The following is a 15480-nucleotide window of genomic DNA, read 5'->3' on the forward strand; positions in this document are numbered from 1 at the left end:
TTTTCAAGCTAAAGATGTGATATAAATAGTGCAGGCATTTGTTTGCTCTAATGATCAGGTTTTTTTTATGGTTTCCTTTCAATTCGTTTTCATTAATATTTATATAAGGAACTCTGCAGCAATCCACAGGTATTCCACAGTCTTTAGGGTAGCCAACAACATCTGATGCAGTCAGAATTTTCACCTGGCCCAGCACCAGCATTCATCTCTGTGGTTTATAACTTTTTCTTCTCTCTTCCCCTATATCCATATTATGCTGCCCACAGTACACTTTGCAATTAATGGCTTCATTTTTATTGAGAGAGATTTTGTTCTAGGTTGCCTAGATCTTTTTGGAAAGACTCTGTGCCTGCCCATCACAACCAAGCATATGAATGCCAAGGAATATATTACAGCCCTTAGGAAAGAGATCTAGATTGTCCACTTGGAGTTATAGATGTTTTATTTTTGGCTGCCATTTGTTCTGGTCTTCTGCTTTGACCCTCTTCTTATGGACAAGACACACAAACAGCACTTCCCTGAAATTTGGAGGGCAGATGGAATCTGTGATGGTAGTGTGCAAAAAGTAGCAATCTGTATCTCATTTCTTCCCCCCAACTTCTGTGAGGTGGCATCAACTCTTGATATTTAGGCTTAATTGCTGGTAATAGAATCATAGAATATCAGGGTTGGAAGGGACCTCAGGAGGTCATCTAGTCCAACCCCCTGCTCAAAGCAGGACTAATCCCCAGACAGATTTTTGCCCCCCCGATCCCTAAATGGCCCCCTCAAGGATTGAACTCTCAACCCTGGGTTTAGCAGGCCAATGCGCAAACCATATTACATTAACATTAACGGAGAATTGAAAAGTGAAGTGATTTGTGTATGTGTGCGTGAGAGCGCGAGACTAAAGCGATTTACATTGTGTATCTTTATAAATGAATTGCAAAGCAAAATCTAGAACTGCTTAGCAAGGTTTATTTTCCTCAGACATCTTACTAGTCAGAGGAAAGATTCCCAAGCTTTCCCTCCTGTATAATAGCACCCACCACTAATTGGAATACCCAGAAAATGGTTAATTACTGGTATCGTTCACATTGCCATGGTTTTTATTACTGGTAATTGTTAAGTCTGTACTCTTCTAAACTCCTTGGAATTCCTCTCCAAAGCCCCATGACAAAGTAAAGCCTTCCTCATAGGAGTTATGGAATTTTGTGTCTTTGGTCTCAGAGGCAGTGTTACGCTAGTATTTCTGTATATGTAACTGCCAAAGACGCCAGGACATGATTTGATGCATCTTTAGGAAAGGTTTTTCTATTTAACGAGCTACTACTTTTCAAACCATTTACGATGGACAGAAGACAAGTGTCCATCAAGAGTTTTTTAATACATATTCAGTGGTCTAATAAATATAGTCACTTCCACTCCTTACTACTAATCTAGTGCTACATGTGTGAATCTTGGAAGGGTTCTAAGCCTAACAGTGTTAAAGTAGCCATAAAGACAAATACGATGTAGATCAGGACAGGCTCATACCTTGTAATTTGAGGCACATCAAAAAAGCAATCTGCAGTATATTTGGCTACTAACATATTTCATTGTAACATCTGCTTAATTTGTGTAGCAGTCTTGTCATCAATTGGAATATTTCTTGCCTCAGTGGCTTATTAGACAGCCAAGCAGACTTTTCATTATGTTACAAAAAATCTTGCCAAAGGCATCTTTATTAGCATTTCTGTGAACAGTTATTGTGATAGCGTTTATTAATCATTAGCTCCTGCATTCATGGCTTTTAGGGCTGATTTTTGTTTTGATCAATAGCTAGTTTTGTCTGAGTTGTCTGCTAGGTTGGTGTTAGAACTCTGCCATTCATAGGACAAGGACACGGTGCTAATGCTACATGATCACCTCCAAGGTAGGTGACGAGTACCTGGATACATTCCAAAATTGCATTGGCTTTATAGCTAAAGTGTAGCCCAACAGTTGCATAGTTTTTTAATGCAACTAGACCTTGTGTAATTTCTACTTGTATGCCTGCAATAGCAGCTTTGTGGTACTGTTTGGGGCTAAGAGCTAGCTGTGGCTGTCTTTGCGCTAGTACTCAAGATTTCAATGTAGTTTTGTACGATACCTGTCAGGACTCTTGGCTCACCCTTTTGTGCGTTTTGACTAAAGCTGGGGATGCCTGATGGAGAGAGTAAATTTCTACTTCAATTTGTTTCATATAAGAGCAGATTTTATTGGCAAAATATTGAAAGGAAACTCTCTCAATAAGTAATCTGAAATTCTCTTTGGACTGGGTGCTTTGAAAACACCAGAAGGCATCCAGAAAGCATAGTATCACAGTACTGTAGAACATGTAATCAATTCTGAGCACAAGTGAGCCTCAGCTAATTGTTACAGAATAGCAGACTATACCTTAGGTGGAATGTCTCTCTTCAAGAGCACAGTATTTCTGTTTAAAAAGCATCAAGTTATTTATAATGTTGCTTTTCCCAAAATCATTTTTTCTGCTTTGACTTGACCTCTTTAGTGCTGTTTAATAGGACTGGCCCTACTCCTCTCCCCCTCCTTTCTTAAATTAGTGGCCTTTCCCTACCTTAATGACTTCAAGGTACCCCTTTGGAATGAATTTGGACATATCTGCTAGGCAAAGCTCAATATTAGCCAGAGTGGTTTTAAGCATTGCTTTTCCAAGTTTCTTCCTTCTGCTGAATGTGTAGAGTTTTCTTTTCAGGTTCAAGCATTTGAGAAAACGTTAGGCTAAATTGCACAGGTGCTGTTTGGTGGACAAAGCTGCTACAGCTGTTTGGTTTTAGGTACATCTCCTTACTTTATCACAAAATCCCCTTTAAGGCACACCTACGTGATCAGTTAATGCACAGCAAGCCAGGCTATACATCTACAGCATTCTAGTCTGCCACCCACAGAAACCATTTCAAACAGCAGTACATCAGCATGCACTTTGGAGCTCTTAGTGCATGGCATGTTAGTAGAGTGCTGTAGATTTACACCTTAGCTTGCCCCATGCTAACAATCAGTATAAACGAGCCCGTCTCAGTGCTACTTTGCTTCCCCTACTTGTACTTTAACCTCAAATTGAACAAGGTTTGGGCTCTGCTCACTATGGATCTGTGCCCATAAATGGTGTTCAAGGGACATAGTAAAATTAACCTTCAAACCAATGTAATTTACATAACACCTTGATTATTGAAGTAAAGAGGGGTTTTCACTTTCACATACAGCAACAGCAGAGGGAGATACTTTCGGTATTAAAACCAAACACTGGTAGGAAGATTCAGGGGCAGGTATAGTACCTGAAGTTCCTTTTAAACTAAGTTTCATGTTAACTGTCTCTACTATTCAAATAGCTGCTACTCTTCCTTCTCACTCAGTATACTTGAAGCTACAGCTTCAACTGAGATGCTGACTACTTCAGTCACAAGGTCCCCCTGCACTTCTGGAAGAACAAGGGGGGGGCTTAAATCATAATACTCAATTCTAGACAGATTCAATTAGGTACTTTGTGTCCTACAGCTGTATTGCTGTAAGCCTAGCCCCTCACTCACTGCACAACAATGGAGGAGCATTCAAGCACAGTGGCTCTTTGCTGTGTCCCCTCTCCTCAGAAGTAACCAAAGAAATTGCTTGTTGCATTCTTTAATCCTGAAGCGGTGAGTGCTCTAACTGCATTATTTGTATGTATTCCTTTCATGAAGAAAAGATTGATCACTGCTGGTGGTGAGTGAGTCCAACTATGAAGTCTTCTGGTAACGACTCTGGAACCATCTGTGCTAACTGGTCATCATAAGAACGGAGAGTCCATAACTTTTCCAACTCATAAATCTCTCGTGTCTCTGGAAGCATGAAATGGATCACTGTGCTACCTATACAGGACAGAAAGAGATACAATAAAGCCAAAAATGGACACACATACAGGTTAAATTTCACTTCTCAGCCTCAAGGCTAAGAGGGGTGAAAACATTTAAGTTGCCAAAATATTTTCACCACACCAACATGTATGCTGCACTTTTTACAGAAAAATGTAACTTCATTGCAACACTTTCATATCCTCCTTTATGGAATGCTAGTACACTGCACTCAATTATAATGAATCTTAAAAAAACAACGGTGACCTATACTACCTTTCTGTACTTACAAATGTTCCAAAGATGTTGGTATTTTATCCTGATTATGTCCAGGGCTAGAAGCAAGAGCTGTAACATCTAACTTCCAGAGATACAAACTCTCATTTCTAGTGTAGGCTGTGTGTATAAATTGAGTATATATAATATGAATGTTATAACATATATAAATTGAACAAAACACCCGTTTATTCTACATCCCTTAGAATACACAACATTCTACCACATTATGTAGGTTTTGACTGTAATGTGGAAATCTGAAGAGACAGGCATCTTGCTCTGAAGTGGTGTAAGCACACTATAATGCCCAATGTGTACTTACAAAATATAGGTGTATTCAAGTCTATAAAATAGAATAACCTTGACAATGCAGTTTAAACTTTTAGAACAGAGAGGCAGAAGGGTTATGTTTTATGGAAGAGGCTCAAACACTTGCCCCACTCTTATGAAAAATCGAATCAGAGACCGTTAGGGTCAGGTCATTATAGCTCTGTGCAGGTATTTTTTCTGAGGCTCCCCCAACATAATATTAAAAAACCATGGCCCACCTGTGCCACAACAACTAGTTTTCTGCCTATAAAAGCAGAACCGCATTATGGGGTAGCAAGGAAGGCAATTGCCTGAGGCCCCCAGGAAACTAAGTTGCTCAGGCTTTGACTTCAGTCCCAGGTGGAAGGGCTCAGCCCCATGCAGTGGGACTTGAGCTTTCTGCCCTGGGCCCCAGTGAATCTTAATACTGGCCTTGCTTGGCAGACCCCCTGAAACCTGCTCACAGCCCCCTAGGGGCCCCGGATCCTTGGTTGATCACTACATTCTAAAACAGTGGTTAACTACATTCAGATTAACAAGTCCCTAGTAAATTATGTAAAACATCTGTTTACTCTTTAGGCTTTTCAGCTGGCTTGTGAAATAGGGAGAGGGACATAAAGTGCTGATCAAATTTAACACCTGAAAATGAAACAGACCCACGCCACTAGCAGAAAGGATGTTATATGTTCAGCTACCTTATAAAAGTTGTATGGGGAAAAAATGCCTTACATGAATTTCAAACAGTCTATGTAAATGTGAACACTGTGCAAAAACTGCACTATGTGAAAGTGTGTAGAATTAATTTTATAAACTTAGTCGATGAGAAATCATTACCCTGTACGTAATGTAGGATTCACATTTCTCAGCATAAGACACTTTTAAAGGAGATGTCAAAGTTTCTGATCACTGATTTTAGAGCTCAAAATCTCATTGAATTAGTGTTTGCATAGGATGTCTCACTAGTGTACTATTGTCCAGCAATAATACTTAAAGCCAACTCCAACTAGCCATCTCTGGAGTTGTACTCTAGGGTAACAAAGTTTGTCCAGACTTAGGTCATAATTATCATTTCATTGTTGCATACTTTGACACACAGCTTTTAAAATGATAGATCTGGTTCCTCTCACTTGAACACATTCACCAGAAAATTGTATATTTATTAGAGGAACAGGGAAATGCATTGCAATTCTTTAAGCATTAAGAATCTATTAGCCAGAATCTTGGCATTAGTTGAACAGTGAGAGTCTGAATTTAGTAGTAAAGTACTGTTAATCGAGGCAAAAAAGCCATCAATTGAATAATAGGGTTTATACGATGAAATTAACATTTAGAGAAATGTATAATTATTGAAACATCCTTGCATATCTCCTTCCACAACTTTTGATCCTCACTCTGAGAATTAAGAATTATTTTTTAGCTACTGCAGAGCTGTTACTCCACAGTGTTCAATGTCAATGTTCTCCTATGAAACTTAACAGTGGGGGAGGACTCAATGGAGTTCAGGCAATACAATTATTCTTGGAGCTACGTACTAGGACCTATCTGCAGCAACTAGATTTTACCAGTGAAATGCTGCCCTCAACACATGGCTCACATGGAACTAGCATCTGTGAAATTTGTAAATATTTACCAAAATCAATGCACATCCAGTCATCTGTGTCTTTCCCTTCAATCTGAATGTGAGGATCATTTTCTTGTTTCAGCTGCTTGTACTGTAAAAGAAGCAGCAAATCAGTGTGAAGACAGATACTTCCAAACGTTCATTCTAAAGTGTTGAAGCCTACCAGGCAGCTAAAGCCTGACAAATTGTCTAAGAAATAAACTTCGAATATGTCACTGGTGAAACAGCTACTGGAATCTACACCCAGTTTTGGTGTCTGTGCTTTCAAAAGGATGTTAAATTTGGAAGAGAGATTAAAGAATAAGGTCTGGAAAACATGATGATCCCTTTCAAGGAGCTTCATCTATTTTGCTTATTGAAAAGAAGTTAAAAAGGTGACTTGATCATAGTCTGTAAATAACTACTGGATGATTTCTCTTTTCTAGGAGACAAAGAAATAAACAATCCAACGACCAGAAGGTAAAGGTAGAAAAACAAACTGGAAATAGTATCGGAGGGGTAGCCGTGTTAGTCTGGTTCTGTAGAAGCAGCAAAGAATCCTGTGGCACCTTATAGACTAACAGACGTTTTGCAGCATGAGCTTTCGTGGGTGAATACCCACTTCTTCGGATGCAAGCAGTGGATATAAGATGTAAATATCAGCAATGAGCAAAATTACCCATTGGAACAGCTGCCTAAAGAACTTAGTAAATTCTCCCTCTGAAGTCTTTAATTCTGGATGCCTTTCTAAAAAGTAGGTTGTAGTTCACCCCCAAAGTTATGGGATTTAAGTGAAGAATTACTTAATGAAATTCTATGCCCTGTTATACAGGTGATTAGGCTGAAGGATTACAGTTGTCCCTTCTGGCCTTAACAAACTATGAAAACAACTACATGCAAATAGTGCTGAGAAAGTCAGCAGATAGGCCTAGCTGGTTAGGGAGGGGGTCTGACTTCAATAGGAAAATGGTATCACAAATGCAGTCCTTATTGGTTTTGGTAGTGTACAGACACCCAAGATGGTAAAGGGCCTATGCTTACAAAGTTACAAGCAAAAATTTGTGGTAATAAGTGGTACAACACATCCCAGTAAAGAATAAGCCCTTTGCGTTGCTTGACAGCATATAACTTCTAATATTATCCCAGTCGGTCTTTAGCTGTTGAAATACTAGCTGCATTTTTGCCTAAGGGTCAGCACACACTGCTAAGTGGGTAGCAATGTGTGGAAAGGCTGAGTTGAGGTATTAGGGCTTTTTAAAATGTCTCACTGAAAGATAAGCCAAAGCTGCAGTAGGGCAAGACTAAGATTTAGGCTCCCAAGTGCACCTGCCCTGTGACTTGACTTTTTTTTTTTTTTTTTAAATAGTAGTTGTCATCATGCAGTTTAGAAGATCTGGGCTCACTCACAAATGCATTTGGAGGTGGGGATGGGAGAAGAAATGGACCTAACTAGCTACCATGCTCTCCTGGACCAAGCTGTCTCACGTTTGTTAAAACCTGTGGTTTGTCCAGAAGACTCCCACTTTCAGGCATTCTTTTGTGGATGCTTAAGTGGCTGCTCAAATTCCACCTTTTTCAAGTTACCCAGGAAAAGGGAGCCCAGATCTCTTCCGAGGCTCTCCCCTCTCACAGGGACTTCCTTCTCCTGTAGAGCTTCTGCTCAGTAGTACAGACCTGGTGCTATGGACAGTAGCCACCAGGGGGAGGATAAGGCTGCAGCCCAGAGACAAGAAGCTCTTTCCATTAGGGTGGAGAGGAAGGATAGAAAAGGAGACTCCCTAGACTTTAGGGGAAAAGACACTGCTGTCTATAGGGGGACATGGAAACAGCACGACTGACTGCTATAATACTGACCATGCAAAAGAGGTAATGCAGGGTAAGTATTCAATTTAGTATGTTAAATCACATCAATATGAATGCCTGCTTGCAATGATGAATGGTGTATGGCACAGAACACAGGTGCCCCTAGGTTGGGGCTTAACAAAACAGAGTTCAGCTCTACTCTTCCAGTCCTACTTCTCACTGTTAAAACCCACCATTTTGGAAGAGGAAAAACAGATGACAGCAAGGAGTGAGTGAGTAGGACGATTGGGAACTGGAGAGTCAGATGGGAAAAAAGGAGAGGTAAAGTGGGGGAGGGGGGAGGTTAGAAAGAACCCAAATGCTTAAGTGATCAATGTCAGACTGAGGAACCCACCATCAGGAAGTTCAGACTTGAAATTAGACAAAGGTTTATAATCAGAGGAGTGAAGTTCTGGAACAGCCTTCCAAGGGGAGCAGTGGGGGCAAAAGACATATCTGGCTTCAAGACTAAGCTTGATAAGTTTATGGAGGGGATGGTATGATGGGATAGTCCAGGGGTAGGCAACTTGCGGCACGCGAGCTGATTTTCAGTGGCACTCGGGGAGAGGGGGGGGGGGGCCTTGCATTTTAATTTAATTTTAAATGAAGCTTCTTAAACATTTTAAAAACCTTATTTACTTTCCATACAACAATAGTTTAGTTAGATATTATAGACTTAGAGACAGACATTTTCTAAAAACATTAAATGTATTACTGGCACACGAAACCATAAATTAGAGTAAATACATGAAGACTCAGCCCACCACTTCTGAAAGGTTGCTGACCCATGGGATAGCTAATTTTGGCAGTTAATTGATCTTTGACTATTAGTGGTAAATATGCCCAACGGCCTGGGACACTAGAGGGTGGGATCTGAGTTACTATAGAGAATTCTTTCCTGGGTGTCTGGCTGGTGAGTCTTGCCCACGTGCTCAGGGTTTAGCTGACTGCCATATTTGGGGTTGGGAAGGAATTTTCCTCCAGGGCAGATTGGCAGAGGCCTTGGGGGGGTTTTCGCCTACCTCTGCAGTGTGGGATGCGGGTCACTTGCTGGAGGATTCTCTGCACCTTGAAGTCTTTAAACCATGATTTGAGGACTTCAATAGCTCAGACATAGGTTAGGGGTTTATTACAGGAGTGGGTGGGTGAGATTCTGTGGCCTGTGTTGTGCAGAAGATCAGACTAGACTATCACAATGGTCCCTTCTGACCTTAAAGTCTATGACTCTATGACCCTAGGGCCAAGGAGAATATAGGAAATAAGAAGGAAAATTGCGGTTTACCTTTTGGATGTTTGTGGCTGGCAGAATCAGCAGCAAGGGCAAGTAGAATACAAAGCTAGTGTCAACAGCTACCACTGGTGAAGCTTATAAGTTACACATCCTCTGTGCTGCAAACCAGGCTATTACAAGACATGAAAGCTGCTCCAGCTGCTGTAAATCTTTTGGGCAGACCTGTAATGCTATAAGCCTCTTCAACCCCATCTTTGTTTTCAATACAAAAATCCAGCCAGAATAAAAGCTCCCAGGATTCAGATGTGATGAGCAGATGGACTATTTCCTTTCTAGATTTTGCACAGGCTGTGTGCTGCCAGAGATTAATAGGTATAATTCCAACTAAAGGAGGACTGCTGTTCTCCCTTTCCCTCTAGACAGGCACAAAGCTAACTCCCATGAGCAAACCTTGGAATGTGTAATTTTATAGCAATTGCCATTTAAAGGGAGCTAACTGTAGCCTATGAATCATGCAAGCTTCATAAGTAATATGCACTTAATTTAAGATGATCTAAAATAGCAGTACTCAAACTGTGGTTCACAGAATTGAGTATTTTTGAGAACCAGGCACTAGGGGAAGGATTTAGGTGTTATGAGATGGGAAATCTGTAAGATCCAAAAGCAGTTTGCAGAATCCCTGTTCCGAAGTCAATAACCATTATATCACTATCCAAGCGCTTTTAGATCTTCTCACAGAGAGACAGGAGAGTTGTTTTATGGAAGAGGCCAGCACACACTTATGAAAAATCAAATCATAGACAGTTAGGGCCAGGTCATTATAGCTCTGTCCAGGTTTTTACACCAGGTACAAGACAAGAAAATGAGTCTACACGTCTAGGTTTCCAACACATCGTAGTATTAGGATGTGTGTGATTCATCTCCCCTCAAAACTGGAAGGTAGTATGACCTCCTAAATCTCAGATCCCATGAGATCCATCCTTTACCATGCTGCCATGGACTCTTAAAAGTGCCCTGAGCACAACCCTGCTCCAAAGAAGATGGGGCTGCCACTCAGCACAATGAGAAAGCAAAGAAGAAGATTCTTAGTCAGAAACCACCACAAAGTAAGGGGTGAGTATGATGCCACAATCCCAGCCCCAATACTTCCAGTGGATGGCTCTAGGATCGGGCAAGTAAAGGCAATTCCATGAAGCTGCTGCTCTCCTCCACACAGCAGAGTGGGATTCTGTTTATTTGTACACTCCAGTGTTTAAGGCCATGCCTTCCTTTGAAGAAATATGGTATTTAAGTAATAAAGCCATTTTTGCTTAGATCACTCAGCTGCATTTTAACCTTTGAACATTCTAGGATGTCACATATAACCAGAACAATTATCACTCCACCACCAGTTACCATCCTCTGTGTGTTGGGACCCCAAATTCTTATTCCACAAAACTCTGCACTGCAATCATCATCCTTCCTCGTATAGAGAGATCTCTGTTCACAGTCTATACTTCATTTCCTTACCTAAGAAAGCAGATTAGGTTCAGCATCTCCTATTTGTACAAAGGGTAATACTGCATAAGAACAACGAACCTCGCCTTGTCTGGTTGTTACTTTAACAGATAAAAATTATATATCTGCTATGTTTAATTCTCACTTTTGCAAATATATCTCAACGTACATTTCCAATTAAAACTATTCAGAATCTAAAGCAAGTGAAGAGTGAAAATAATTGTCCTACCATTTTCAGCATGTAGTGCGCCATAGCATAGAGGTGTCTTGAAGAAGATCCGCTCACAATTATAAAATAATCACTGTATCTCATTTCTGGAGGGACCTGGATAACACAAATGTTGCTAGCATTTTCTTGCCTCAGGAGAGAGATGATAAGATCAATATTGAACTTGGAAAGAGTATGATCTGAAACAAAGAACATGACTTCAAATTGTGATTTCCCTTTTTAAACAAAGTACAAAAACTGTCTACTTAAACTTACTGAAAAACAATGAAGTGTGAGGGTGAACTAAATTATAATCTATGGTGGCCAGCCGTTCTGGAACTTGAGATGATGCTAAAAACAAGGATTGAAATGTGAACTCCAGTTGCTAGAATAATGATACTGTGAAAAACCAAACTCTTGGAAGGTAAAAACAGGGAACTAAAATGATGCTTATGGTTAATAATAATCTGTTACTAGACAGTTATTTATATAGTATCCACAGTGTGTTAGACACTTCTCTGACAGCTACAGTAGAATCTAAGAGTTATGAACACCAGAGTTACGCATGGATTGGTAAACCACACACCTCATTTGGAACCGGAAGTACGCAATCAGGCAGAAGCAAAGACCCCCCAAAAAAGCAAATACTGTACAGTACTGTGTTAAAAGTAAACTACTAAAATAAAGGGAAAGTTTTTTTAAAAGATCTGACATGGTAAGGAAACTGTTTCTGGGCTTGTTTCATTTAAATTAAGATGGTTAAAAGCAGCATTTTTCTTCCACATACTACATTCGCTATGCGAGGGGGTTGTGATAATAATGTACTAAATCTGTATTAAGTCAATGTTCAGTTGTGCACTTTTGAAAGAACAACCATAATGTTTTGTTCAGAGTTACAAACCACCTCCATACCCAAGGTGTTTGTAAGTCTGAGGTTCTACTGTAGACAGGAAGCATTAAGATGCAGTGTTTCTTTAGGTGACTTGTAAGACTTAACAAGAGATAACTAAGTCACTATTTGTAATTATTGGATATAATATTTCAAAACAATGCTTGTTAAGTTCTAAAATGCCTGTGATAAGGAGACATCAGGCAAAATGGTAACAAGTGCACTATAAAATTGTAAGTAGGATAAACAAACATATAAATATTGACCTAGCATAACACACACAGTGTGGAAACAAGTAATCGTATAAACAGGGCCCTACCAAATTCACAGCTGTGAAAAACATGTCACAGAGCGTGAAATCTGATCTCCCTGGTGAAATCTGGCTATTGGAAGGGAGACCAGATTTCACAAAGCTGGGCAGTTGAGGAATGGCGGCAGCTGGCTGGAAGCCCAGCTCTGGAGGCAGTGCCACCACCAGTGAAAGCGGCGCGGAAGTGAGCATGGGATAGTATGGAGGCTGGGGTTTGTCACTGTTGGGGATGACATTGCTGGCCTTACAGGTGAGCTACTGCCCAGGGCCCCGTGATCAGGGGGGCCCCATGGTCAGCCCCCCCCCCCCCCCACACACACACAGAGGCAGCCCAAGGCCCCTTTAGCTCCCAAGCATTGGGCCTGGATCCAGGAAGGGGCAGGGCTGTGGCTGCCTCTGCCAGGGGCTCATACCGTGGGCTGGGCTTCAGCTGCTAATCCCGAACAGGCTGGGGAGGGACAGGACTTCCTCTTCCCCTGCACAGGCCCCTCCGAGGACCAGGTCAGACCCACCTCTGGGATCCTCACCTGGCTGCAGGAAGTTCCACGGCTGCTAGCCAGCTGCCCAGCTCTGGAGGCAACAGCACAGAAGTAAGGGTAGCAATACCATGACCCCCCTACAACAGCTTTGTGACACATACACACACACACACACACAACCCCCTTCTGGGTCAGGACCCCCACAGTTACAACACTGAAATTTCTGATTTGAATATCTGAAACCGTTAAATTTACAATTTTAAAAATGCTATGACTGTGAAATTAACCCAAATGGACCATGAATTTGGTAGGGCCCTACTTATAAAGTTCCCATTCTTACCGTCGTACCCTGATCTCGCCTTTATCTCATCCTTTCTAACAGACCATAGAGCCTTCTCTACAGACCCTCTCTGACCAATTTAACTAAATCCAGTCAGAAACTGACATAGATCAGCGCAACCCCCTTGCATGGACAGTTTTAACTAATCTGTTTCTAAACAGATTTAGTCAAATGGGTATCATTTGTGTGTGTAGCTAAGACCTAACTAGGTAGGGCAAGGTCTGTTTCTATTTGTCAGTAAGGTGCAATGCCCATTCCCCTACCTGAAACTGTAAAATTAATAGAGCATTGCTGAGTTCATATTCATCACCTATCAGCCTCAATACAGAGAAAAAGCCAAACAGGGAGGCAATAACCAGATGTATATAGCATGAAATTGATGAGAGGCCTGTAAAACAAACATGAGCGCCTAGGCCCTGCAGGCACAGGATCACAATGACTGCTACAGACGGGTCTACTCTAGAAGAGGTTTGCCAATATAGCTATACCAGCAAGCTCTCCTAGTGCAGACACCGCTTATTCTCTAAGGGAAATAACCTATAACAGAAAGAGTACTTTTATGCCAGTATAAATAAGTATACCCTAGGGTTTTTGCAACTATGGAAATGTGAGTGTGTCTGGTTCACCATACCCTCCTCCCATTGATATTATATCAACAATAGTTTCTAGGGGAAACCTGGCTTACATCTGTGGCAAAAGAGTTATTTTCTTCAGCAGAGATATGAGAAACAACTTGGTACAGTATACATACCTGTACCTCTATCAAAAGCTATATTTAACTTGAACACTTAACTATAATGCTCCACTCATGTTTTGATCCTCCCCCTTTTCTGCCAGCCTGAAGCCTCTGTCCTCAGCAGGAATTAGAATGTACATACAAAACATTAAATACAAATCATCTTCAAAGATTTGGACTCCACAGCTGAAGATGATCCTGAAACCCAATAGTTTTACTCTGTCATCTTTGACTGTAGGAAACAGTTTATTTTTCTTCCTTTTTTCCTGTGTTCTATTTTAACCCTATTCCACTGGCTTGCCTGGGTGGGGATGGTTTTGTGTCACAAAGCCAAGACACTCAGGTCAGAGGAGAGGGACCTTCAATTTATATAGTATGTTCTTGCCCAAACTTGCAGAATCTTTACAGAATCTACAGTAACAATATTTTAATCTACATCTGAGTTGGAGATTCTTGCTAGTCCTCTTCTGCTTTTTATTTACAAAAACACTAATTTTGAACAGGTATTGAATTCCTAGCAGTGAAACACTGTGCTTTATTGGAAGAAGGGTCTTGGTGGTGTGAAATGACAGACCTTAGTAGTACGACTGATCCCACTGAAGAGTCTTAGGATCACAATTAGCCTTTAAACTAGAGTCATGCATATATATCACATGTGGAGTCAAATAACACCACCAGCACCGTGTGTGTTTAGACAGCTGTCAAGATTTACTCTCTGGGAAAGGAGGAACGGAGACAGAACCCCCCACTATCATGGCAATGGAGTAGGGGATGGGGACTGTTTTTAAGACAGTATTTACACACATCCACTGGAGTGACAGACTATTTTGCTCTCTCTTCCATAAAGAAATTAGAACAGTTTGCATTTACACCCAAGAAGTGCCCCAGCCAGTTTACTCCAAATGGGTCTTAGAACATGGGGAGATGATGCTGTCTGCAAGTCTGGGGACTTGTTCTGTCTGAGTTGATATGGACATGGACTAGCTGGTCTAGAGTGCACCAGCCACCTTCTAACATGTCCCAGAATGCACTGTTTCTGCAAGCTGTGGGGCAGGTGCCCAGAAGCCACTGCACAGACACAGGTTACAGAAGCACTAGCATGGGCATGGAGCAGCTGGACGGCCCCAAACCAGGTGCCGCAGGACAGTGTGGATGTACTGACCCACGTGCACATTCACTTGCTCCCTCCAGTCAGTTCAGTGGCACTGCCCAGGACCCCCATCTACCTGGGTCAGAGCCCAGAGCTTCCTGGAGCATATTTCGCTGGACACCCGCACGGGGCTAGGCCCCCATGCAGGGTGGGGATGGATGGGGAGGTCTGGCTCAGTGCAGGGACAACCAATCCTCAGCTCCCTGGGCTGGGGCTGGAGTGTGCAGGGGCTTGGTCTCCCCCACGCCAGGCATCGCCTAGTGGGATAGGAGGGGAGGGCGGGAGGGGGCGGTGTGTAGGGCAGGGGGCGGGCGGCTCAGCCCGGGCAGGGGAGGGAAGGGGGACGGTGCACAGGGGGCGGGCAGTGTCTAAGGCGGGGGCGGCACCTGCCCCCGCCCCACAGCCCGGCACACGCTGTACCTGGGGCTCTGCGCTCCTGCTCGGCTCCTCCGCCAGCCCGCAGCTCCGCGCTGGGCCCGCCGCCGAGGGCCCGCCCCGCCCAGCAGGGAGCGCAGCGCACAGCGGCCCCCGGGCCCGGCCCAGCAGGGCGCAGCCGCAGCCCCCTCGCCGCCGGCAGCACCAGGCCCCGCAGCCAGCGGCTGCCCCGCCACATGTCGCCGGGAGTCGGGACACGGAACGGAACTCTGGCTGCGGCAGCGTTCTGAGACCTCCCACTGCCCCGCCCTCATGGCGATCCCCGCACTGATTGGCTGCCGTAAGTACCGCCTCCGACACTGACTGGCCGCGCGCCGCCTTCCGGCCCGA

General features: G+C 42.7%; 1 protein-coding gene across 1 annotated transcript; it reads right to left on the minus strand.

The window, feature by feature from the left end:
* Positions 1–15398, minus strand: MALSU1 (mitochondrial assembly of ribosomal large subunit 1). Its single transcript, XM_045003655.1, has 4 exons — positions 15136–15398; positions 10833–11011; positions 6064–6145; positions 1–3866 (listed from the first exon to the last, which is right to left on the minus strand). The coding sequence occupies exons 1-4, from the start codon at positions 15326–15328 to the stop codon at positions 3709–3711; spliced, it is 612 nt and encodes a 203-aa protein (XP_044859590.1). The 5' UTR covers positions 15329–15398; the 3' UTR covers positions 1–3708.
* Positions 15399–15480: the final 82 nt, after the last annotated feature.

This window comes from Mauremys mutica, chromosome 2 (genome assembly GCF_020497125.1).
Source record: "Mauremys mutica isolate MM-2020 ecotype Southern chromosome 2, ASM2049712v1, whole genome shotgun sequence".
Taxonomy (NCBI): Eukaryota; Metazoa; Chordata; order Testudines; family Geoemydidae; genus Mauremys; species Mauremys mutica.